Source organism: Engystomops pustulosus, chromosome 2, assembly GCF_040894005.1.
Source record: "Engystomops pustulosus chromosome 2, aEngPut4.maternal, whole genome shotgun sequence".
In the NCBI taxonomy this organism is placed as follows: Eukaryota; Metazoa; Chordata; class Amphibia; order Anura; family Leptodactylidae; genus Engystomops; species Engystomops pustulosus.
The window spans coordinates 117,532,282-117,559,833 of NC_092412.1; the positions used below are offsets into that span (position 1 = coordinate 117,532,282).

The following is a 27,552-nucleotide window of genomic DNA, read 5'->3' on the forward strand; positions in this document are numbered from 1 at the left end:
GGCCAGATGGCATACACCCCCGGGTTCTGCATGAATTATGTACCGTGATAGACAGACCGTTATTTTTAATATTTGAAGATTCACTGAGGACTGGTTATGTTCCACAGGAATGGCGCATAGCAAATGTGGTACCAATATACAAAAAAGGATCAAATAGCGATCCTGGAAACTACAGACCCGTAAGTCTAACTGCTGTGGTGGGGAAAATATTTGAGGGGTTTATTAGAGATGCTATCCTGGAGTATCTCACTGTGCACAACCTTATAACCCAGCGTCAGCATGGGTTTATGAGAGATCGGTCCTGTCAGACTAATCTGATTGGTTTCTACGAGGAGGTAAGTTCAAGACTGGATCTGGGGGACGCTGTGGATGTTGTATATCTGGACTTCTCAAAGGCATTTGACACCGTGCCACATAAAAGGTTGGTATACAAAATGAGACTGCTGGGAATAGGAGAAAATCTGTGTATCTGGGTAAGTAATTGGCTTAGTGATAGAAAACAGAGGGTGGTCATTAATGGCACATTCTCAGATTGGGTTGATGTTACCAGTGGAGTGCCACAGGGGTCAGTATTGGGGCCACTTCTTTTTAATATTTTTATTAATGACCTTGTAGTGGGTTTACACAGTCAAGTTTCAATATTTGCAGATGATACTAAGCTGTGTAAAGTAATAAATACTGAGGTCGATAGTTTAGCATTACAGAGGGATTTGTGGAAGCTTGAGGGATGGGCAGAGAAATGGTTGATGAGGTTTAATGTAGATAAATGTAAAGTTATGCACTTGGGCCATGGAAACAAAAAGTATAATTATGTTCTAAACGGTCAATTACTTAGTAAAACTGAAGCTGAAAAGGACTTGGGCGTATTGGTGGATGGTAAACTTAATTTTAGTGACCAGAGCCAGGCGGCTGCTGCTAAAGCAAATAAAATAATGGGATGTATCAAGAGAGGAATAGATTCTCATGATAAAGACATAGTTTTGCCCTTATACAAATCCCTGGTCAGACTACACATGGAATATTGTGTACAGTTTTGGGCACCAGTGTATAAAAAGGATATAATAGAGCTGGAACGGGTGCAAAGGAGAGCAACCAGGATTATTAGGGGAATGGGGGGATTAGAATACACTGACAGATTACAAAATTTGGGATTATTCAGTTTAGAAAAAAGACGACTGAGGGGAGACCTCATTACAATGTACAAATACCTGAACGGACAGTACAAGGATCTCTCCAAAGATCTTTTTATACCTAGGCCTGTGACCAGGACAAGGGGGCATCCTCTACGCCTAGAGGAGAGGCGATTCTACCATCACCATAGACAAAGGTTCTTTACTGTAAGAGCAGTGAGACTATGGAACTCTCTGCCGCAGGAGGTTGTTATGGCCGACTCTATGTACATGTTCAAGAGAGGCCTGGATGACTTTCTGGAGAGAAAAAATATCACGGGTTATGGGGATAAAACATTTATTTAATTCTTGAAGGTTGGACTTGATGGACTTGCGTCTCCTTCCAGCCTTATATACTATGATACTATGATACTATGAAACCGAGCATCAGTATGAGGAAGAAAGGTGATTTGATTGCCTTTGAACGTGGCATGGTTGTTGGTGCCAGAAGGGCTGGTCTGAGTATTTCAGAAACTGCTGATCTACTGGGATTTTCACGCACAACAATCTCTAGGGTTTACAGAGAATGGTCCAAAAAAGAAAAAACATCCAGTGAGCGGCAGTTCTGTGGGCGGAAAATGCCTTGTTGATGCCAGAGGTCAGAGGAGAATGGGCAGATTGGTTCGAGCTGATAGAAAGGCAACAGTGACTCAAATCGCCACCCGTTACAACCAAGGTAGGCAGAAGAGCATCTCTGAATGCACAGTACATCGAACTTTGAGGCAGATGGGCTACAGCAGCAGAAGACCACACCGGGTGCCACTCCTTTCAGCTAAGAACAGGAAACTGAGGCTACAATTTGCACATCGAAATTGGACAGTAGAAGATTGGAAAAACGTTGCCTGGTCTGATGAGTCTCGATTTCTGGTGCGACATTCAGATGGTAGGGTCAGAATTTGGCGTCAACAACATGAAAGCATGGATCCATCGTTCCTTGTATCAACGGTTCAGGCTGGTGGTGGTGGTGTCATGGTGTGGGGAATATTTTCTTGGCACTCTTTGGGCCCCTTGGTACCAATTGAGCATCGTTGCAATGCCACAGCCTACCTGAGTATTGTTGCTGACCATGTCCATCCCTTTATGACCACAATGTACCCAACATCTGATGGCTACTTTCAGCAGGATAATGCGCCATGTCATAAAGCTGGAATCATCTCAGACTGGTTTATTGAACATGACAATGAGTTCACTGTACTCAAATGGCCTCCACAGTCACCAGATCTCAATCCAATAGAGCATCTTTGGGATGTGGTGGAACGGGAGATTCGCATCATGGATGTGCAGCCGACAAATCTGCGGCAACTGTGTGATGCCATCATGTCAATATGGACCAAAATCTCTGAGGAATGCTTCCAGCACTTTGTTGAATCTATGCCACAAAGAATTGAGGCAGTTCTGAAGGCAAAAGGGGGTCCAACCCGTTACTAGCATGGTGTACCTAATAAAGTGGCCGGTGAGTGTATGTAGCGGTGTTACTGGGGATGAGGCGGATGTATGTAGCAGTGTTACTGGGGGTAAGGCGACTGTATGCAGCTGTGTTACTGGGGATGAGGCGGATGTATGTATCTGTGTTACTGCTGGGATAGTGGAAAGGAAGCAGGAGGACGTGTATGTAAGCTACACTCAGTGGGGGCCTCCACCAGATTTTGCGCCCAGGGGCCCCCACCAACCTTAATCCGGCCCTGCATGCACTACCAAAGTGTTTTTTGTATAAAAAATAGGTTTTACAGAAAAAAATATATGTTATATAGTACCTTTCAATACCATGTGCTGTGTGACTAGGCACTTGTCCCCTGGGAGTGGCTGGAAAGGAGCAGTTCCCCCCCACCCCCACCCCTGGGAAATCGCTTCTCTATGTGTCCTTTTCAAATATATGAAAACACCTATCACTCCATCACTTGGCTTAGCGACGCTCCCTGCTCCTCAACTGATGAGAGTTATTCATTTATTTGAAAAGGACACAGTTTCACAAGGGTGGGGGGGAAACTGCTCCTCTATAGCCACACTCAGGGGACAAGTGCCTAGTTACAGAGCACAGGCCATTGAAAGGTACAATATAACATCTTTTTTTCTGTAAAACCTTTTTTTTTTTTTTATACAAAAACACTTTGGCAGAGTATGTACTATGCTCTGTCGGGACTGTGGTAGTGAAAAAAATGGGTCTCCTGGTGACAGGTTCCCTTTAACAAAACAGAAAAAAAACACAGTACAAAAAGTGTTTTATATGAATTTATTGTGAAAAATGTTGTCCTTTTTCTTAGTATGTTACTGTGCTTTAAACCTGATGAAGGGAGCTGTTTTCCCCCAAATGCGTCGTCTGTATCTTTCCTTTGCACTTGAATTAAACTTTGAAATTAAGCAGCGTGTTGGTTCCATTTCTGGTTTTTCATTTATTTTTTTCAACCAGACATTAAATCTTTCCTGAATACCTTATCTCTATGGGCACTACATTTGATTTTGGCTTTTTTCTGGTGTATCTTTAACAGAGGGTGTGCAACGCAATTCTGTTGGACTTTTCAATGATAAATGTGGCGCACGGTCTGACTGAGCACCAGAACATCCCCTAATTTGTGTTGCATGATGTTTAGTGCAGCTACACCACAAAAGGGTCGAGGGAGACACAACTGGTACTGCAGACACTTCTTAAATACCTGTGCAAGCAGTTTGCGCCTAAAAGTCCGACAGAAAACTGGCACACAGCCTTTAATAAATGTGCCCGTTGTACTTTATATTCATGGCCGGCGCCAGCACCCGGACAAGATAAGAATACTCAATTACATCGCCATACTTGTTGCCGATGTAATTGAGAGAAGAGCCTAATTCACAGTGTGGCGCGGTTAACCTGGGGGGCATCTTAATTAATAGAGCCTGGGGGGTGTATATTAATTAATGGAGCCTGGCTGGGGGGCATATTAATTAATGGAACCTGGCATTGTATTCTGGCCGGGGAAGTATATTAATTAATGGAGCTTGACTGGGGGTGCAAATTACTTAATGGAGCCTGGGGGGATGTATATACTTAATTAATGGAGCCTAGGGTGCTGTATATTAATGGAGTGAGGGGGGGTGTATGTTAAAGGGGTATTCCCATCTGGGCATTTACATTTAATTGAATTCATTTGCCGGATGTAAACATTTCTTCAATTGGATGTTATTAAAAAAAATGTTCCTGTTTGAAGATAATTTCTCATAAAACTAGTCATTCTGTCCCCTAGAAACGAGATGGCTTCCTCGGATACGACCACCTCACATTTTGGCAGCGGTGGCCAGACATGCGCTATTGAGTCCTGTCTGACCACCTCGATTCAGCGATCACTACCACTGGAGGCTGTAGTACATGCAGTAACTTCCAGACATCTCATATACAAAAACCCTTTCCGTCTTTGTGCAATCCCTCCAGCAGAGGTGGCCGTATCCAAGAAAGCTATCTCGTTTCTAAGGGACAACATGACTGCATTTATAAGAAATTATCTTCACACAGGAACATTTTTTTTTAAATAACATCCAATTGAAGAAATGTTTACATTTGGCAAATGAATCCAATTAAATGTAAATGCCCGGATAAGAATACCCCTTTAATATTGGTATCTTATGGTTTTGCGGTTTTAATGCCACCACATGAGTTCTATGCTAAGAGGTTTTCCACATGTGAAGGGCCTGGCATAGATATAAACGCTGTGAAGGACCCCTGCAAAAAAGTGCCATTTTCGACTTTGGGCGCTATTTTCCGTTACAGGGTTAAATGCCTTGAAAAACAGTTATTATATTTTGATCAGGCATTTTGGAACGCAGCGATACCTAACCTGTTTATGATTTTTGCTGTTTATTTATATTTACATGACTTCTAGGGAAAGGTGGGTGATTTGAATTTTTAGGTTTTTGTAATATAATTTTTTTTTACTATTTTTCAGACCCCCTAGGCAGGGTACTTGATTGATCTTACCATATACTGCCATACTGCAGTATGGCAGTATATGTGGATTTTCCTCCTCATTCATTGCAAACCAGACAGATCCGAGGCTGTCATGGCAACCCATCATCGCCCCCCAATGACTTCGCGAAGAGCGTCAATCTTCACCAAGATGGCGGCTTTGCGGGTGCTACCAGTAAGTGTTTGCTGCAATATGCAGCAAAAACTTACCAGCTATGGAGAGGACTCTGCTCGTGAGTCCTCTCCATTCACCTGCAGCCATCGTGATACGTACTAGTACTTCACGCGTTCGTGAGGGGTTAATGCTCAGTGTGTTACAGATGGGACCTACATGGAGGCAGGGGCCGGCCTTCAGAAAACATTGTGCAGCCTGGGAGCTGCTAATGGAGAATTGGACCCCTCTGGAAAGCGTTGTGGGGAGGTCCGATCCACATCAGAAGCCCCTTGCATGGAGCGGTCATGCTTGACTGCGGTGTGTAAGGGGTTAACACCCAAACCAGATAAATCTCCAATCGTGGGTTTTACAGGTGGATGTCAGCTTCTGGCACCGCCTGCGCCTGTGAGGCCGTGTCAGAAGCTGGACGCAATAGTATGCCAGGGGTCTGCAAGTCACTGTTACTGTAACACTGTTACTAAAGGGGTTAAAGGGAGCACATATGTCCCCCTCAAACTCTCCATGATGATATTGAAATGTGTCAGCGGCTCCTGTGAATTATAAAATGACCCCTCAGGCTGCATTGTAATCCTGTGAATTGAGTCAGCTGGGTGTTCTGGAGCTGACTTGAGTCAGGGAGTAACACCCGGTTCCTCCTCTGTTTTCTTGTGAACACGTCCCCAGTATGCATTGTACACTGTTTTACTAGTTTACTTATGTGCTTGAGGCTATGTCATATTGTTTGATGACCGGCATAAGGTAAATAGTTGCAGTTTTTCTGGTCATTATTCCCCATCTGCATATGAGACTGACCACAAGCAACTTCAAGTGGGTGAGTTAAAAAAAAATGTTTATAAACTCCTATAATATGGGCTGATTTTTTTTAAGACTTACCGTTATTTATCTTCAAGTATTTATTACCTTAAGGGGTTTTGTGTAAATTACATGACTAAACATATTTCACTTTAAAGAAAACGTACCCTTTCTTTGGACTGTATACGAGCCTTCCGACAAGCCTCCCCTTGATGACTCGTGCACCGGACTACACAGTTGATCCTCCTGGATTTTGTTGGCCCACGTGAGTGAGCGGCTAGCTCAAAAATCTTTTTGTATAGTATTTCACTTTACACTGTGGCTAACCAACCCCAAGAGTCTCTGACCTAAGAAAGAAATGTTTCTACTATAATGACCTACTGTTAGGAGCTAAGTTCTGAAAGTTAGATTTTTATTTCATAATTTTTTTAAACCAGTCTCCTCTCAATAATGTAATGGCTCAGTTTGATGAATACATAGGTAATATAAGCAGCCATACTCTGGTAGAGAGTAATATGGCTGCAGGATCTGTGCTTGAACCATTATATGGAGGTATTTTCTCTATAAGCTAACACCCTGTTCCGCTAACTCAGATGGAGGCCACCAAACCCTTTATGCCTGGTTCCATGCACTTTTTGGCATCAAGGTAGTAATATAGAGGAAGAAATTTCTATCTATCTTCTCGCCAGACCCCCCCTTGTGAGAAGAAAAAAAGCAGTTTCAAAACTTTGCTATAAAAGGGTGTTATACTTACTCTGATTTAAATGGAACAAGTTGGCTTTATATCAGGCAAAGCCCCTGCTGTGCATTTTTTGTTTATATGCCAACATAAAAACTAGACATCGAAAAGGTGTTCCAGACTTATTGTTTACCAGAATACAAATAAGACAAATGGTTCTATTTAATGGGAAGTTTTTTTCAGAAGATGCTGTTCTGAAATAAAACACCTTATATGCTTATATTGATGGATTTTACAAATGTGTTCATATACAAGAGGTGCGATGCCCTGTAGATTCATAGCATTGCATCCAGTCATCTGGTTTAGGTTAGAAGATCACGTAAACCAAATCTGTGGCTTGTTTTCTTGTCCTTAGGTATTTGTATCTGTGAAGTGCGTCAGTGTTAAAGTTTGTGGTTAGAATAGAGAAAGTTTATGTAGATTGTCTATTGTGGGGCACAGATCCCTACAATAGCCACTATACTTTTAAAGATGACCATTTGTAGCAAAGACAACTGATAGATAATGTTGTCAATGGCAGAAACGACATCAGTGTTGCTCTATATGTGATATTTCCACTGTCATATGCTATCGGAAATGTAGGATTAGGTAAATACGGAACATTAAAAGTGTTTTGGAACGGCACCCCAATTGTCCCATTTCAACATTTTTAACTTGCTCAAGGTCAAAAACTTCATTAAGTGACAGAAGATAAAGATCACAAGAGGCATATGATACACATTTGTTCCTGGACTGGAGGATCTCCTTCTCCTCCCAAATAACGCATCAATGAATAGTGTACAATAACTGACCATCCAAAATAGTTTTTCTTTTGTATTGTATTATCTACTTCAATATTTACATATATCCACATGCAGTGGCGTTTCGAGGGACACCTCCCTCAGATCTGAGGAAGAGGGCGTGTCCCTCGAAACGTCACTGCATGTGGACGATACTACCCTGTCCAACAGCCGGAGGAGTGTGTGTCTCTGCCCTAAGGTCTGCAAATATGTGAGTGATACTATTTAGAGAAATGGTAATAAAACAAGCTATGTATATAGTGTTAACACTCACTGGATAATTACATTTTGCAAGCCACGATTTTGCATGAAAGCAAGCATTTCTTAATATGAAGATTTATTGGAAGATTTATGTATATATGTGAATATTGAAGTAAATAATACAATACAAAAGAAAAACTATTTTGGATGGTCAGTTATTGGACACTATTCATTGATTAGGTCAAAAACTTTACATCCTATATTAAACTTTAGTAATGACTTCATATATTTTGGTATTTTCCAGTTTTGTTTTAATGTCCTTGATATGGTATTCTCTTTCCACAGACATGTCTGATGTCATGTGACTACTGTAGCCAATCGCTAGCTATCACAGGAGCAGGAGATAACATTTTCAAGTTAATATGTTCATCAGCCACTTGTCTTTTAATGGAGAGGGGAGGGCTCACTACTTCTCATTCCCCCAGTATGCATCTGAATGTGGGTACTTTCAAATGACAGTTATGTCCATGTCCATTTTATAACTATAACTTGATGTTTTATTAATCATGTAAAAAAAAAAAAAATAGGGGGAGATTTATCATATGCTGATGCTCCTGCGCCAGCATATGATAGTGGCCACGCCCCCTTGTCGCGTCGGATACATCAAGAAGCTTAGTCCTCTTGAGGTATCTGGCAGGCAACAGGCAAAACTACTCCTGGTTGGACCTGGCATAGTTTTGTGTAAAAAACAGTGAACGAAAGGACCGCTGGTTTTGCGTATTCACAATTTTAATGCTAATTCTTTAAATGCACAACAATTAGAGATTATTCCACTCTGCTTCTATGCCAGAAAGCTGGCATAGAAGCAGTGATAATTTCCCCTCATAAAGTTTATTTGTTGTTTTGAAGGGTAATATGTTGCTTGTGGTGAATTGATAAGATTATGAAGGTGGTGTGTTCTAAGATTCTTTATCTGTCATTATCTAGAAGTGTAGTAAGGAATACATTCCTGTTCTTCTTCTGTGACTGGATTCTCCACTCTTCAGTTTCTAATAAGTGGTTTTCGGTAATAAATACTTTCCCTTGACAAGCATGAGATAACATATAAGTGTGTTGTAAACTGGCCATCAACTTCATAATGAGATATTCCATAGTAAATGTCAAAAGATATTTTTTTCCTGAGACGTAGCCTCACATTGTGGATTTGTTTAACATTGTATATCAGTTGCCTATAGCCAAAATCAGAGTTGAATCTTCAAGCCTGGAGATGTAAAATTAAAAACGAAATTTTTCTTCATTGTACTCAACCCTGATGACAGCTTTTACGTATTGATGTAAAAGACTGACCAGGTTTTTGATGTGTTAACAAAGCCTTAAAGAGCTCCAAAAACAGTTGTGCTCATTTGAGGATAGTTAAAACTAATGCCACTGTTAAGGGAACGCTCCCTTACACTTTCATCATGTTAAATATTATTAATTATAATTTGTTTTTTTGGGAATTGTCAAGATGGACATTAATAGTTGTTTGGGCCCTGACATCCCGCCCTTGCAATGATGAGCTGTTTGGCACACTATAAACTGACCTGCAGATGTTACCATGTCACATTGATAACTGGCTGCCCACACGCTGAGGATAGGCCATCAATAATTCCTGGAACACTCTTTAACTAGAAGTGGAAGCTATACATAATTTATTAAGTTTTAACAAATTGGCCCCACAACCAGCATTATCTATACAAAAAAATAATACTGTTGCTCAGAAAATATAGATGGGCAAGTGATAAAGAACTATCACTTCCATTCTTTTAACAGGTCCAAAACAATTATTTACCAAATGATGTTGTGCAAGTTTTTTAGACCGTCTACAAAAAATATAATAGTATCTAACTTGAAAAGAATAGTATAGTATCAGTCAGTGCTATAAATGAAATATAAACAATTAAGTCCCAAACAAAATGTAATATAATAGTCTTTTATTCTTTAAAAATTCCACTCATATACAAATATTGTTAAAAATCAGAACCCACTCTAAACAGGAATACATTACGCAAAAAAGAAAAACTGAATATATTTGGTCAAACCTTTTCCAAGACGTTCTGTAAAATAAGAGCTCCTTAAATATAGAATATATTAATTAAATACAGTAAGACATCCTGTATTTTTTTCTGTACAAAGAATCTCAGTAGTAAAACAAGTGTACACGTTCCTATGCATCTTGGTGGCAAGAGATACAGTATATCTGAGAGTTTGACAAACAACTGAGTGGCATTTTACCACTAAAATAGATTATTTATAGTGTGGAATAAGTCCCTTTTATACATTTAAGGCAAACTTGGGAAAAAAAGAAAACTGATGTGAAAGCATCTTAAGCAGCACTTATTAAAAGCATCAACCGCATAGAACAGCTAACCCCCTTATACGCCTATCTGTGCTCTCACATGTCCCCAACAGGGAAGCATGCTATAAACGTCTACTTAACAGGCAGAAATGTACTGCAGGAATGGTACATGTATACACTGTGGGTACAACTTATAGTAACATTTTATTTTGCTGATAGAATAGCTATGATATGTATTAACTGATTTATAGATCCAATAATTGAGGTTGTTGTCATCCCTTATAACCCATTTTACCAAGTCTCAGCTATTATTATTCCGTCATCATTATTATAAGGGTCTAATATATACTTGGGGTCTGTTCACATATATTAGTCTCCATAAGCTTTTTTTTTTTAAATTTTACCTCAAATCAGTTGTACTGGTTTAGGTGAAAATGATGGCAACTGAAATAAGTAAAAGGACGCTATTTGTGCAGAGCACCCCTGTATGCATTATTCTCAATGAAAATTATTAAAGGAGCCATGAAACTATGGTTCCACCTGCAGAGAAAAGAACTAAAACAAAGCAGCCAATGACCCATACACCATTACTAATCACTCCTCGCACACAACTTACAGTGCTAAAACCTAGACAAACCTCAGAACATAGCATTTGTGCTGTGAAATGGATGAAGGACACTCCAGAGCTCTCTTAACAGACACATACACGGTAAAGAAAATGAATGTGAGACTGCTTAAAACTTCACACAGTGAATGTCACAGCTTCTCAGTGTCATAGCTGAAGGAAATGAGACAGTCTGTAGATGCGCAGTGACAAGCTGATCACAGCAGATATACTTGCCAATAGCAGAATGGTTTACACTAAAATGATTGGAGTCTTTGAACTGCTATACAAGATGACTAAAGAGTACTGTCAGCAGGAAGCGGCTCTTTTCCCCATGATGACAGACTTCCCTTCCCTGAAGTTACATCATTTCATTGTATGTCAGCATCAACAGGGACTAAGGACCTAAGACCATAAGAGAACTAGCAAATCCTGATTTCCAAAATCCTGTAATGCCAAAATGAATTTTTTTTTTACCCCCAAGCCACAATTAAGATGTGCAGTTATTGCACCGTTATGTACAGAAAAAAAAAGCTACAAACAAACATTTTTCTTTTTGTTATTTTTTTTTGTCTTGTTTACCACATAGTTGTGGCAGATGGAAACATGCAAGCCCCGTCTCAGATGAAGGCTTTCAGACTTCAGTTTGGTTTGTGGTGGTGGAAAACTTTATTTCGATATATTGTTGTCTGAGTGTTGTGGATATCGTTTCCTCCTAAAAAGCAAAAAACAATAAATACATGAAAGATGTCAACCTTGATAACAACTGAAAATAACTTACAGAACGGATGTATTATACTAATAAGTGTATTTCCAGCTGTGATGAATAGAAATACAAATCTGCCCTAGTCGAGGGTTTTACTGTCGAGGGTTTCTTTTTGTGGATCTTGTGCTTTCCCCACATATAGTGCATACCTACATAGACAATATACTGTTGTTTAGTTTAACAGCTTTGTGAGACTGGGAATAACTGGGAGCTTTAGATTTATGTTAAGAATTCAGTCTTCTGTGAGATTCCAGACCCAAGTGCTATGGCAGAGGCTCTTTAACTATAATATTAGTTTTTATGGTTTGTATTTTTTTTTTCTATACAATAATTTTTCTTTAATAAACATAACAGGCATAGCTGGCATCTCCAATATTTCTTGTTAGGAGATACCAGGAAATGATGGGTAGAGGGGACCCAAGAATTGTTTATACTTGAACATGGGGCATCAGTAAGAGGTTGATATCTTTAAGTTTTTATATTTTACGAGCCTACAGGCTTCGCTGCTTTAAAGGGGTTTTCCCACGAAAAAGAAAATTCTCACATCTCAATCCCCTAGTGATGTTAACACAATAAAGATCATACTTTATTGTACAGTACTAACACACTGAGACATAGAAAGAGATGAGACAGATCAGAGATGATTAGATGCATGGGGTGCCTATTGCATACACAGCCCTGCTACATCTTACAGATATGTGCCTGCCTCCCCCTTCCCCCGGATCACTTATCTCCTTGTAGCTTGTAGTTTGTAGTTTGCAGCCTCTCTCACTGCTCACCATGTGCAGGCAGGAAGTATTCAGTGAAAATCTCTGAGCTTCGTGCAGGAGGGCTTGTCTACAGACAGAAATCTCAGCTCCACGATCTCACACAAAAATCCAAGATGGCGCCCGACCCAAGTCACAAGTTACATAGGGTCGTGTCTAGGGGCAACTGAAAATGTGTACAGCAGGACTGATAGACAGGTTGGACCTGTATCTTTGAAATGCTGCATTTTTGTTAACCTCTTCCCGCTCAGCGTCCGATATATCGGACGCTGAGCTCAGTGACTTAGCGTTCAGCGTCCGATATATCGGACGCTGAGCTGATGCCGGTTTGGCTCAAGATCTGAGCCGAACCGGCATCGGGAAAGACGGGGTGCCGGCTGTGACTGATAGCCGGCACCCCAGTGTAACACCCGCGATCGGAGTTGTCTCCGATCGCGGGTGCTTAACCCGTTAAATGCCGCGGTCAGCGCGACCGCGGCATCTAACATGTATCTGGGGGGTCTTTCCCCCACGATTGGCCCCCCCGAACCGTTTTCGGGGTGCGCCGATCGTTGCTATAGTAACTCTGGGGTCCGATCTGGACCCCAGAGTTACCTGCAAGAATTGCCAGTAAGATGGCGTCTGTGACGTCATCTTACTGGCACAGTGCCAGCCTATGCAAGTGTATAGGCTGACACTGATAATACTCTGCAATACATGAGTATTGCAGAATATTATCATGAAGAAGCAATCAGAAGATTGCTTCTTCATGTCCCATTGTATAAAAGTGAAAAAGTAAAAAAAAAAAATGTTATTCACTAAAAAAATAAAGTAATAAATCACTAAAAATGCCCAAAACCCCCAAAACATATAAAGAGACAGATAACTAAAAAAAAAGTCTAAATCATAACACAAACCCCACATATATAGTATCACCGCGTCCGTAACAACCCGTAGAATAAAAGTAAATCATTATTGAACCCCCACGATAAACGCCGTAAAAAAAAACTGCTATAAACCTTCCAAAAATTATGATTTTTAGCTATTCAATCCCACAAAAAATGCTATAAAATGCGATCAAAAAACCATGTGTACTCCGACATGATACTGGTGCAAAGTACAACATGTCCCGCAAAAAACAAGCCATCAACCAGCTCCGTAGCCAAAAAAGTAACAATGTTATGCCACTTGGAAGACGGCAATACATAAATGATAGATTTTTCCCCACATTAGGGTTTTGTTTGACAAATTTAGTAAAACGTAAGAAAATATATTCAAGTCTGGTATCCCCGTAATCGTATCGACCCATAGAATAAAGATAACAGGATTATTAGTCTATACGGTGAACACCAAAAAAAAAAAAAAAGAGTAAAAAATCCAGTACAGAATTGATGCTTTTCTACTCCTGCCCTCAAAAAAAGTTCCTAAATTTTCAACAATAGGTAATACCAACCCCAAAATGGTAACAATGGAAAAAGCATCTCATCCCGCAAAAAAAATGGCATCACATGGCCCCAATAACGCAAAAGCGAAAATTTTATAGCCTTCAAAAGGGGCCAATGAGAAAACTAAAATCCTGGCAGCTGCAGGGCGCTCCTTCCCTTCTGCGTCTCGCTGTGCGCCCATAAAACAAGTAACGGCCACATGTGGGGGGTCTTTGAACTCAGGAGAAATTGCAGAACAAATTGTATGGTGGGTTTTCTCTTTTTATATTTTGGAAATGTGTAAATTTTAGTGCTAAATGAACGTATAAGGGAACAATTTGACCATTCTAAATTTCACCTCCATTTTGATTCAATTACTATGAAGATCTCAAGGGGTTAACAATCTTCGTAAAAGCGGTTTCTGATAGCTTGAGGGGTGCAGATTTGAAAATGGGTAGATTATATAGGGGGTTTTGATGCTAAATATGTAAAATTTCATTCCAAACTGTATTTATCCCCAAAATAGTCAATTCTGAAAATCCGGAAAAGCGATATTCTTTTTGTAAGCCGCGTGACATCAAAATAAATTATCCAGACATTTCAGAAATTATGAAAATGTAAAGTAGACAAATGGGAAATGTTATTCAGCAACTTATTTAGGTGGTAAATCTATCTGCCTGGAAACGCAATGATTTTGAATTTCGAAAATGGCAAATTTTTCAAAAAATTAATCATATTTTCTTTTTTTTTGTAAATAAACGCAAAACTTATCAGCCAAAATTTACCACTAAAATGAAGTACAACATGTGGGGAAAAAACAATCTCAGAATCGTTTTGATAAGTAACAGTGTTCAAAAGTTATAACCATATAAAGCGACGCGGGTCAGAATCCAAAAAATCGGGCTGAGCCTTAACCTGCAAAATGGCTGCGTCCTTAAGGGGTTAATAACAGTGAATAAGACCATGTGTTATTTTGTTATGCTGCGTACATATAAGAAACTTGTCTTCATGGGAATACCCCTTTAAGTGTTTTTAATATTTTCTTCTGTATAGGTTTAACCTTTAGTCTGTCATAGTGAACACAAATGAGAATTTCATTTTGGGTTTGAAAGTTTGCATAAAGGTGAGTACTTGATCCTGTATTGTTCGCGTTTCTAGGTAAGCCTCACAAATCAAGCTGTGATTGTTGGAAGGAATGGTTCAAACACAAGGAAAATAGTACGGTAAGTAAAATTATTGGGAAACATAGCTGGGGAAAGAGAAAGAGAAGTATAAAGTAACTTCTATTTGTCTTACCTATTAAGTTCTGGAATAAAAGCTAAATGAGATAAGGTGTAAAGTAAAAGAGGAGCAATAGAGTAAATAAAAAGAGAAGATATGGAAACACTAAGGAAAATCCTGATTGTGCCTAAAGTTTGTAGACACAGCAGAAGTAACTGAGAGTAGCTAACTCTGCACTTCACTGTTTATCTTACACTGCGATGTGGCAAAAGCAAGATGCCAACGCAGAGCTTTCTGTCAGGAGTGTATATATTCTGCCAGACTATTTAAGGCTGCACTGGCAACCACTGCCATTTTAGGCTAAGCGAATACAGAGACAGCACCATATATATAGCTGTACATTAATTTAGCTCATCTTTACCCGGAACAATTTCCAAATCAACCATGACAAACAATATGACTGATATAAGTTTAAAGATTAAACTTTACTGTGGCAACATGGCAGGAACAGTATAAAGTATGTCAGCTATTAAAAGTATTTCAATATAGATGTGGATTGCATGGTTTAAGATGGGAAATTGTTAACATGAGAGCATTTGCTTTCTTACAGATTATAACCTTTGTTTGCGTCGCTGCTTTTTAGATTTAAATTTCATGTAGTGCCCTGACGTAAAATCAATGAAAAGGTTTCCCCTCCTAGTTTTGGTATAACATGAAAAAAATGGTGGTGTGTAGTAAAGGAAGGTAAATCTATTTCGTGCTTACATACTGTCTACCATAAAACTTCACCGCAGACCTTTACTAAATAAACTTCCATCACTTATAGAATATGTTAACTCCAGCTTCCAGGGTTTTATGTAATTCATCTTTCTTTTGTTTACATGTACATTGAAACCATTACAAAAGAAAACCTCTATGAGAAGACCACCATATAACGCAATATCCATACTGGCCATATTCTCCAGAAAGACCACCCTTCAACAGACCCCACAGACCAAGCACAGAGCAGTGGATGGGAATCCTTACATTAAAGTGATATGCACTGTTACAGTTTAGGCAATACAGTGATTTATGATGCAAGACCTCCCATCCACTGTACTCTGCCCAGCACCTGGGTCCATTTCCAGAGATTGAGCACACTCATTAGCAGGAAGGTACAGTGTGTAGGTCTCATTCACACTAGCAACATGTTCCACGTGCAATTTATTTTCTTCCGTATAATATACAGTTTTTCACTGATGACACAGTGCTCATTGCCCAGGCCTTCCCCTAGAAGTCTTTGTAAACGTGAAAAGCACAGATGCCACACAGGTGTCCATATTTAAGGGTTACACAATCACGTCATTGTTCAAGATGTTGGGCCAAGCAGGTGAAATAGTTTACAGCATTCAGGGTTTCTTTTAATATCTCCACAGTTTGTGGACATGATAAACTAAGTCTAGATATAATTTGTTCCTTGATCATTTTAATGACAATGAATACTCTCTTTATAAGAAAACAACTTTATACGTTAAAGAGAATCTGTCAGGCAAATTAACCCCCCAAAACGAAATATATTTTCATAAACTGCCATTAGAAAGCATTTCCCCTATCCCTTCATTGTCCCTCTACAGACCCGTAAACTTAAACAATCAGGTACTAAAGCTGTATGCAAATGACCTGAGATGGGTCCAATGATCCATTATCATATTCACAAGTGTAAGGCACAGCCACACCCCAGTGCTTGACTGACCTGTATAATAATGTGACACTCCTGGTGCTGGCTACTCTATGCGCTACCTGGTGCTGGTGGGCATTACCCCTACTCCTATACACACGGTGTCATCCTGTAGCAGTTGTAACAGCCTGACATGCTGTTTTCACTACTTGTGTAGCTGATGTCTATTTCTCTCACATGCAGCAGATAAAACACAAGCACTAGCGATGCTGTACTATACATTACACACAGACAAGAGAAGGGGGATGGGAGGGGTAACATGGCTGACATCACTTTCTCTCTCCATGTACCCAGTCTCCTTTCCATAATAAATAAAATATTATTTTAGAATGATGAATATATAGATTTAATAGATAAAGGCTGCGATGGAATCCTTGTTAGCAGCTCCAACAGGTAGTTGTGACAGAAACAGTTAGAGTCCTGATGAAAGGTGTTCTTTAAAATAAATTGGTCACCATGATTTACCAACTCAAAACTACATACCTGCTATACTTTTGTTTTCGTTGTCCAGCTGCTGCATGACAAAACTTCACTTAAAAAGTATGCAAATAAGGCTGAAGTGCTTTGGCAGAGGACCTCATGGTTGCAGTGCCACATATTGATGGATCCAGCAGTGACGAAGGTGAAGGGGGAAGGATGAGAGAAGACGCTGGCTGGTGGAATTGTAACATTGGCTGTTATTAATGCTTTTAAGTTGAAGCCCTGAGGTGCTTCTCTAGCACTCCCAAAGCACTTCAGCCTCATTTTCATGTTCATAAATTAAATTGAAGTTTTGGCATAGAAGGAGCCTGTGGAAAATAAAGACAAAGGTATGGCTGGCATTCATGATCAAAGACTTACGTAACACAGGAATCAGTTTGGGTAGGTAAATAATGGTTACAGATACACGTTGAAATCATGTACACAGAAGGCAGAACCTGACGCATGATGTTTTCCCAGAGCTCCTGATATACCATTCGCACAACTATCCTGCCTGGGGCACCCGAGTCAGCTGACGCCCTACTAACCTGCCAGCACCTCGCTGGTATCAGTGAAAGCCTCATGACATCACGCCGAGCCACCTGAAGAGGGGGAGAGAGAGAGCATGCTGGCCACACAACATGGCGCCACAGCCACGGAGCAACCTAAAGCTGTAGAGGCAGGGCTCAAAAAGTTTGCCAGGTCAGTTTCCTCACTGGAGGACCAGTCCTCCGCATCCCCCTCCAAAAGTTAGCCACCTATAAGCACTTGGGTGGCAAGAACTGCCACAAGTACAGAGTCCTACTCTGACTAACACACGTGGTGGGAAATCTGCCCGCCATTACACCGGTTAGGCTTAATCTGCAGGACATCTCTGAGCTCTCATCACGCAAGTGGGCAGTTTAACAGAAGAAATGGGCCTCATCAGGCATGATTGAGAAAGGTGAATGACTGTCCGTGAAGTGGAGGAACGTGTGGGTACTCTGGAGGATAAAATACCTCCCATGCATAGGGATATGGGCAGAGTAGTGCATATTAACAACTTGATGTCTAAGCCTGATGATCTGTAGAATCATCTTTGAAGAAAAAGCTTGCGACTGATCAGGGTACCGGAAGGGGTAGAAGGACAGAACTCAGCAGAATTCCTTGAGAACTGGTCTATGGCCTAGTTTGTATAAGGATAAGCTTACACCACTGTTCGCTATAAAAAGGGCGCATTGAGTCCTGTTTAGAGCACCTCCAGAGGGAATCCCTCCACGGCCTATGCTGATCCGTAACTTACATTTCCGTGATTGAGATATATACGATGTGCAGCCAGAGGAATGATTAAGGGTGGTCACTCCACCTGAAACGCGTAGACCCCAAAGTCCAGATGTATATGCTGAACAATGCACTTTGAAAAATAAAGCAAGACACCCCAATTCTGGATCATGGAGACAGAGGATCCCGGCACTCACGAATGAAAATGGAGGATGGCCAGTTGGAAACAAACTTCTTCTTTATTAAGTAGTATAAAACACGGTGCATACACAAAGCACAAATGACCTGTGCGTTTCAGCAACACGCCTTACTCATGGTCATGCCTAAGTTCCATAGCTATGCGACACCCAGCACATCTAAGGGTTGTTGCATTTGAGGAAACACAGTTTTTTGAATCTGCAGCAGCTGTTCTCCAGTGGCTAGACATCAATGAGAATTGTCTGAGACGCTGAGATCTGCACTCATGGCAATATCCTTTTTCCAGAATTGCAACAAGAATTGCTGTTTTTTGTTATGCCGTTTCTTACAGGTGTTCTTCAAGTTTGGCTGGACATTTACGAAATGCGCTACTTAACAAATCTAGAGTACTTTGCATTGAGACTCGTTTTCTTTTGTTCAGGGTTTTTTTATCGGCTAAAAATCTTTCGATACCCCCTTACTCCTTCCTTCTTATGGGGTGAGGGGAGGGATATACATTTTGTGTAATTTTGAATATTGACTGGAGCTACTTAGTATCGGGTAGGAAATGTATTAAGGGGGAGTATGTCCACCCAAAGTTTCTCATAATACATTCCACCCATTATACAATAGATCTTACCGTACCAGTTTATTATACCAGTTGCTCATGTTGGGCTAAGGAAGAGCCTTCAAATCCTGTCCTCAGATTGCACGGCAGGGGTGTGTGTTGGGCCCTGGCAAACTTACCCTAACACCCACAAGACTCCAGCCCTTACAAGGGCAGTCCCAGGAGCTGACCCTTGTGCAAATAGATATACTTCCCTGACACATTTCAACAGAAGTCTCATCAGAGGGAGAGCAAGTAAATACAGAGATTGCCCTTCGATACCAAAAATTCTGATTGTAGGCCCAAAAATCCGGCCTCCTTATCGTGAATCAGATGTGCCAAAATGTTGATAAAAGAATGGCGGTGGGGAAGGAGTACCTTCACCCACCTCAAAAGTCGTGTGTTCACACTGGGTGTTGCCAGACGTGTGACGCCCAACCCCTATGCGAGTATGTTTAAATATAGGACTGGTCCCGCCTCCCCGTGACTTACCATTAGCCGGTAGAAGACACTGTTCACTTTGAGTGCGGTGCGGCTGCTTTTACCCTGTCACTTCCGGGTGATCGGCCGAGATTTCCGTATCAGGTTGCCAAAGCAACCAGAACAGCTGCGCGTGCATGATAATGTCGCACCCTCGCCTCAGTGCTTTCTTTAGATACATTAGATACTGCATTGACCCTCCCATAGGTTGACTCCCTGTTCCCAACATAGTATATCTGATCAAAATCCCGTTTAGAGTGCACCTGGGCACGGGTAGCCGACAACAAGTGCTACTCGGGCGGCTGCACTTGTTCCGGTTGCAGTTGGTGGAGGGTGAGGCTAACACTTCCACATTTATTGAAGAATTCTTGGAATTTAATTATTAAACTGCATCAGCAGAAGCCGTTTGTGAGTGCTTGAAGGGGACATGAAGAGATCACTACTTTGCCAAAAGTTGTGCTCACTACTCAGAACGGACCTGGTGGATGCATAGTTGCTGGGATGATATGTATGCGTTGCTGCATAGCAGCAACTGAGGTGGGAATCACGGAAACACTGTCTGCTGTATGGTGTCTGACACTATTGATGTCCAAATTGTGGTCCAAAATGAAAAGGTTGTTAGGTGTGGAAGGTCATAGAATATATTTTTCCATTTGGCGCATCCCCAACAACCTGAAATGTTTTGTTTGGAGGGCTTTTCTCCCTGGGAGGACAGCAGTTTACAATTGTTGACCTTGCTGCTGGATGGAGAAAATGTAAAATCTTTTGAGCAGCTGAGAGAAGAGTTTAACCTAACCCATGCACACTTCAGACATGCTTATGAGTGGTCTGTAAGAAAAGGCCTGTTTCAGCTCGTGAACAAGTTTGCTATTAAAATGGCAGTGTCAGGGGATTATACTCATGGACATATCTCGGGAACATATAATCAACTGCTATATTTAAAAACCCACCTGGTATCGGTTAAGGAGAAATGGGATGTAGGACCTCTATCCGATTCTCCATGGGAGAATACTTTCACTAACCGAGGCCCATTGTGTATTGCCGTTTTATTTTATTCACAGGGTATATAAAATGCCCAGCTTGTTGCATAGGACAGGTATCACACACGACTTGTGTTGCCCTAGATGCTCAACACCAGACGCTACACTGATGCACATGGTATGGGACTGTAGGGATCTGGAGGATTTTTGGAGAAGAGTGCTACATTTGGTTAGGACAGTTCTATTAGTGAACCTTGCCCCAGACCTCAGGATCTGCCTACTAGGTATCATAGAATGGGATGATATTGATGGTATAACTGTGGTGTGCATAAGAAAACTATTGCACTTCGCACGTAAACTTGTAGCTGTAAAATGAATCCAGAGCTTTCCCCCTTCCCTACAGGAATTTGTCAATAAGCTAAATAATATTATATGCGTAGAATGGGATGTTTATAGAAAGAGAAAATGTCCTAGGAAATATGAGATTGTGGGGCGGGTGGAGGGATGTGCCAAATCTTCTCAGAAAAGAGCACTGAATCTACGGGGTATCCTTTCCTACCAAATGCTAGTGTTAGCTAACTAAGTGCCACACAAAACTGTTGTCACTTACCGACATATATTGCATTATACATCCGATATGTCTCAGTGTATGCCATTTCCTTTGGAAATATGATCTGCTCCTCTAATGATATTGGTTGATCTGCCTGCTGAGGAAGGGAGGGGGGGGGGGGGGGGGGAGTTTCTCATGTGTTTGGGTTCTGTACACTGTTATGTACTGTATAGTACTTGTTGCTTTTAAGTACTCGGTTTCACCTTCTTGTAATGTGGAAAAAGTGGAAAACTTGTTTAGAAAAAAATTTCTGATTAAAAAAAAAAAAGAAGGACTTACACAGATTGTTCTTGACTTCGAGAAACCTTCATTGGGGTAGTTCCATTCCAGGACTGTTCTACAGTCTTCAGTAAACCTAGAATATGCAATAGATGCAAACTTTGTAAAATAAAATCCATCCATTGTATAATGGAATACACACACATATCTATGAAGAAGAATTTATTGTAAGTCAATGACCTTGTATTCTGTTACAGTAGATTAGCAATGTCCATTAGGATGACCTAATTATTAACTCAACCTTGTACATTTCCACATTTTCAGACACCAATCAATTCTTTGTTTTTCCATTAGATTAACAAATGTGTCTATCACATTATCCCACACAAAAACGAACATTTAGCTTTGGATGAAAAAGATCTATGTCATCCATTATGAATGCAAACACTGCTTTAGGCTGGGTTTATCTGAATTTACAGTCTCCAGAAGCGACCCTTTAACCAATAATTGGAGCTGGGTCCTAATAACTGCGGTAGTGGTTGGCAATTGGCATAATCTATTTTATAACCGTACTTTCTTCTGTTTAATTTATGTTTTTAGAATTATGATTAGTTGAATTCTTGAATTAACAAAACAGATGTACTGCGGTAACAAAGACGGTGTCCATAAATTACATGTGTGAATTATTAGTAAAACACTTCTGTTTTCTAACAGAACAGGGTATTTAGAATTACTTTGCTGACACCTGTTGGTTAAAAGAGAGAATAGCACTTCCCTTTCAATGGTGCTTACCCAGCAATGCAGGAATACTACACCACTGATTTTAGTTCAGTGCGTTGATCTATCGAACAGTACTGGGTGGCAGAAGTGTATAACTGGATTTTTTCTACAAGGATTACCCTTTTACATGCAGTACTTTGAATGTATAAGAAACCATATAGGAAAAAGGTTCCTAGTTAAGACATCCATAAACCCTTCCAAATTGTTATCTTCTTCAAATCAGACCTCAGAGGAAGAGGAGATCAGTACATGCCAAAATAAGCTTATATGCCAGCAGCTTATTGGGCACCATTAGGACCAGAAAAGTATTTTTACATTTTTATTGTTGTAAAAAAAAGTGATTTTTCCACTTAGCTTTTTGTCGGATTTATAGTGCCAGTTTCATTTTTTGGTACACACACATTACATGAACAAAAACCTACGGGTGTAATCCTATGGTGGGAAATGCACAGCCTTCCCCCAGTAATTAAATGCCCAATAGCTTCCCCTCACTAATAAAATGGCTAGCAGTTTCCCATAACTAATGAAATGCCTCAGCAGTCTCCCATAACTAATGAAATGCCCTGAAGCCTCCTCACAGATGAAATGCTCGGCAGCTTACCCTCAGTAATGAAATGCTCAGCAGCTTACACTCACTAATAAAATGCCCAGCAGGTTCCCCTCACAAATAAAATGCCTATTAGCGTGCCCTCACTAATGAAATCTTTGCGCCAGTCTTGTGTTTTGGCTGCACTATGTTGGCCACCCCACATTCTGCACCTAAAGGGGCATTTAGGTGCAGAGGAGGAGCATGCGCCACATTTATTACTGCGACTCAATAAAATTGTGTTGCACCAAAGATAAGTTGGTGAACACTTCCCGAGCAGTAGATGGTACGCCAGATTAATGAAGAACGTACGCCAGTATTCAATAAAGGTTTGCACTATTGTTGATAAAGGTGGGCCCTTGTGTAAGAGATAAATAAATATCATATAAAGATAGGTGATGGTATTTCCCAAATGAACTTTGGTGCAGAGAGTGGACATCTCCTCAGAGAGGGTTTGCTTGCAGGAACCCATTCCAGGAGGTACATTGTGCATCCTGCAGCCCGAATATAAGCCAAAAGGGGCTTTTTCAACTCAAAAATTGTGCTGAAAAACGTGGCTTATACTCATGTATATATGGTAATTATATAAAAAAACATGAGACAATGAAAAAGATGAACACCACTTTTATGTAAAACAACTATTGCAAAAAAAAATCTATATTCTTTTGTAATCAACTAATAAGTTTTCACAATAAGTATGTACATGGACAACAAGGAAATATCAGAATGTCTTACCAGAGTACTAGTATATAAAAAGACATTTGTAATGTCTTTACAAAAATTTGCAAACTTAGTACAGGCAGTCCCTTGGTTACGTACAAGATTTGTTCTTAAGTTGAATTTGTATGCAAGTTCTAGCTCTAGACAATTTTTTTTTGCACCAGTGACAATTGGAGTTTAAAATTTTTTTCTGTAATTAGACCAAGGATTATCAACAAACCTTCATTACAGACACCATACAGCTGATTATTGCAATCTAGGACTATAGTAAAGCATCCAGAGAGCTTCACCAGAGGTGGGCAGGTGTTAGTCTTAAACTAGGGGTCGTCTGTAAGTCGGGTGTCCTTAAGTAGTGGACAGCCTGTATTTGCAAACTGCAGCAGCAAATTGTCTGGGCTAGTATGTTCCTTCTGAAATAGTCATTATTTCGTTAGAGATTCCTTCTTGACGTTTGTGTATGTTTTGTCTCACCTACTCCCCCATGCATGTCTATACCACAGTACATGAATTAGATTGGTGTGTCTTTTTAGGGTTTTTCATCTCTCCATACATATGGAAGACTATAGAACTTTTTAACTGGTGCAGAATAACAATTTTTTTGTTATTCAGCTTAGGCTTCAGGAAATAAATGAAGGATAAATGGGTACAAAATCATAGTACTTACCGTCTAAGTGATGTCGTGAGATATATTTAAGGCCTTCATCAAGTAAAATAACAGGCAATGAGATTTTCATTACCACCGCCCACTGGCAACAGTTTAGAGGAGTTACTTGAAAAATTAGCTGCAGGTATAAAAGGGTAACAAAATTTCAAATGAAATTGCCACAAACATTAATGCACATAAGCACCATGTAATAGCTAAGAATTGGTTCCACTTGGCTTAAATGCACAAAGATTTACATAAATGAATAACATATTTCAGTACTTACCGGCATTGGCTTTACATATAATATAAGGAAGTGTAAAGCCATAGACATTACAATAGCGCCCAGAAGCCAGATATTGAGCCATGGTGGCATTCTTAGCAATGACTGATTTTCTGACAAGCTGTAAATATGAAAAAGATGTGTATTGGTTTACAGATATTGGAGAACTAACTTGCCTACTATCCTCCTAAATGTTTACTTTAATTTGCCAATCTGTCTGTTAATAGATGGCCAGTCACAAACGACCCAAAAATGTGAAACCTTGAGTCAGGTAAAACTTGTTGCTCTTGTCTACTGACTGTGACTCTTCGGAACATTGGCAGAAGGTGATGAGCATAGATATATATCCATAGATTTATGGATAAAATTCAATATACCGTAACTTTTCATTGCTCTATAACATGCTTTCTCATGTACAATTTTACTTTCTATATAGTACACAATGACATTTGTTTGTTGTGGTTTCTGAAAACTGAATACATTTCTATGGCTATTTTATAATTTGTTTCTGTTTCCAGCATCTCAGTTAAAATAATTTAACTATTAGTTTAGAGACCAGCAAGTTATAAGTAAGTATTTAAGCAGATTTCCTTTATAAGACTATATGAATCGACTGAGGTTAAAGGGGTATTCCCATCTGGGCATCCACATTAAATTGAATTCAACAGCCATACGTAAACATTTCTTCAATTGGATGTTATTAAAAAAAATGTTCCTGTGTGAAGATAATTTCTCATAAATGTAGTCATGTTGTCCCTTAGAAACGAGATAGCTTCCTCGGATACGACCACCTCACATTTTGGCATTGGTGGCCAGACATGCCCTATTGAGTCCTGCCTGACCACCTGGATTCAGAAATCATTACTACAGGACGGCTGTGGAACATGCAGTAACTCCCGGACATTTCATATACAAAAACCTTTTGTTTCTTTGTGCAATCTCTCCAGCAGAGGTGGTCGTATCCAAGGACACAGTTTTGTTTCTAAGGGACCATATAACTACATTTATTAGAAATTATCTTCACACAGGTAAAAAAAATTTAATAATTGAAGAAATTGCCACAACAAAATACATGGCACTGTGCTTCCAGCATATGAACTGTGTGAGGTGGGTGTCGAGCCTAGTAGGCCCTTGAGTCAGCATAAAAGGGTCATTAAAAACATTCATTATTTAACTCACCTATTGAGGGCATTAAACATCTCAACAGTTACAAGCACTGAAAGGGCCATTGTTGTTGGATAGCGGGACTCAAATACTTCACAGTCTATTCCCTCAAATAAAGCATTGTCAGGTGTACATTTCATAAAATGTCTCTGTAAAAAAGTAAATCATAAAATACATTTTGAAGAGTAAAATCAAAACAAAACATACAATATAAAGAGAAATAAAAAGGATTAGCAGAGTGTATACAATACAATAAATATGTCTAATATTTCCTATAAATATTGCTATAAAGAGCAATTTAACCTCTTACGTACTTTAACTGTACATTACATGTCGATTATGGATGTATAGAGTTGGCTAATGGGCTGAGCCCACTCCATACACAACAGGTGTTAGCTGCATTATGCAGCTAACCACTTAAGTTCTGCCATCACATTTGTTGGGTCAAGTGAGGGTGTCACCCCCAGTGACATCATTGGTAGGCATTGCCAGTTGCTATGACAGTCAGGACCCTATTGCATGGCTGTCAGCAGGTTCTTTTAAAGACCTAGTTAATTTACAATATACTGTAATACTGTAGTGTTTCAGTATATTGTAAGTACCTTTAGGTTTAAAGTACCCTATGAAGTCTAGAAATACAGTAAAAAAATATTGAATGAAAAAACCTAAACGTTCGAATCACCCCCTGTCCATAAAACAAAATAAAAATAAAAAAATAAACAATAAAAATCATAAACATGTTAGGTATCACCGTGTCCCAAAATGCCTGCCCAGTGGTGAACCCTGTAACAGCACATAGCACCCACAGCACTTTTTTTTGTCATTTTGCAACATTTAAAAAATGTAATGAAAAGTTATCAAAATGTTGTACAGTCACTGAAATGCTTGCAATAAAATGACACCTCAAACAGCTCCATACACCAAAGTATGAAAAATTTATTTGCATCAGAATATGGTAAAATATAGAACTTATTTTTTAACAAAAGTTTTTTTATTTTTTAAAACATATTAAAAGCAGATTAACTCTATATAAATTTGGTATGCCCGTAATCGCACTGAACCAAAGAATAAAGGGGAGGTTTCATTTGGAGAGCACTGGAAAAGTCATAAAACAAGAAAATGTTGCACAGGTATTTTTTTCGTCAAGGTATTTTTTTTTCCACTTCCCAGTACATGGCATGGAAAATTAAATACTACAACTAGGAAGTACAATAGGTCACACAGAAATCTAGCCCTTGTAAAGCTATAAAGAATACTGGAGGAAGAGGTTAAACTTACCAGCTGGTAGAATGTGACTTGTGGCCCATCTTCATCATAAAGGAACCACCATGTTGCAGCACCAACAGTGGCTAGGCCAACATAGACTACAAAAGAAAGGACAGAAACAGCTTTAGTAGATCTGGTTGAATAGATTTATCGACAGGACTGGAGAGGTAGTTCTCTGGGTATGGCTCTCTCCTTGAATTTCAGTTGGACTGCTGAAAATAGCTGAAGAAGAGTGAAAGAAGAGAGCCACACATCCCGACCTCTCTAGCCATGTTAACCATGACATGGAGTAGGGAGACCCCCATATTTCTTATCTGGGTTCTAAAAGTCCCAAATATGTTTTATAGCCACGGAATATGCAATAAAATACTGAAAAATTGTCACTTACATGCACAGCATGCATGGAATATCATGTAACTGAAAAATCTGTAGGTTAAGATAAAGGGGTGTGCTTCACATTTGGGGGTATTTTTACTAAAAGTTTCAGTGTATGTTATTTTGTACATTTTTGTTACCGTTTTCCTTAAAATTGACACACAGCAGAGCATAATGGTTGTGTATAGATAAATATTACATTATAACTGGAAGCTATTTTTCATAATTTTTCAAGTAATGGATAGTCAGAATTATTCACATGTTTATTGTGTGTCAAGAAAAAAGTAAAAAAAAAAACAAAACTGATAAAACAAAATAAACTGTATGCCACAAAGCCTGTG

General features: G+C 39.7%; 1 protein-coding gene across 1 annotated transcript in view; it reads right to left on the reverse strand.

Moving 5' to 3' along the window:
• Positions 1-10,429: 10,429 nt before the first annotated feature.
• ATP2A3 (ATPase sarcoplasmic/endoplasmic reticulum Ca2+ transporting 3) overlaps positions 10,430-27,552 on the reverse strand; it is a 128,070-nt gene continuing 110,947 nt past the window's right edge. Inside the window, exons 17-22 of the mRNA XM_072136140.1 lie at positions 26,849-26,934; positions 25,586-25,719; positions 24,410-24,527; positions 24,145-24,262; positions 21,455-21,530; positions 10,430-11,443 (exon numbers count right to left, since the gene is read on the reverse strand). Of these exons, the coding sequence (XP_071992241.1) occupies positions 11,398-11,443; positions 21,455-21,530; positions 24,145-24,262; positions 24,410-24,527; positions 25,586-25,719; positions 26,849-26,934 (578 nt within the window). The 3' untranslated portion in view covers positions 10,430-11,397. The remainder of the gene's footprint in view (positions 11,444-21,454; positions 21,531-24,144; positions 24,263-24,409; positions 24,528-25,585; positions 25,720-26,848; positions 26,935-27,552) is intronic.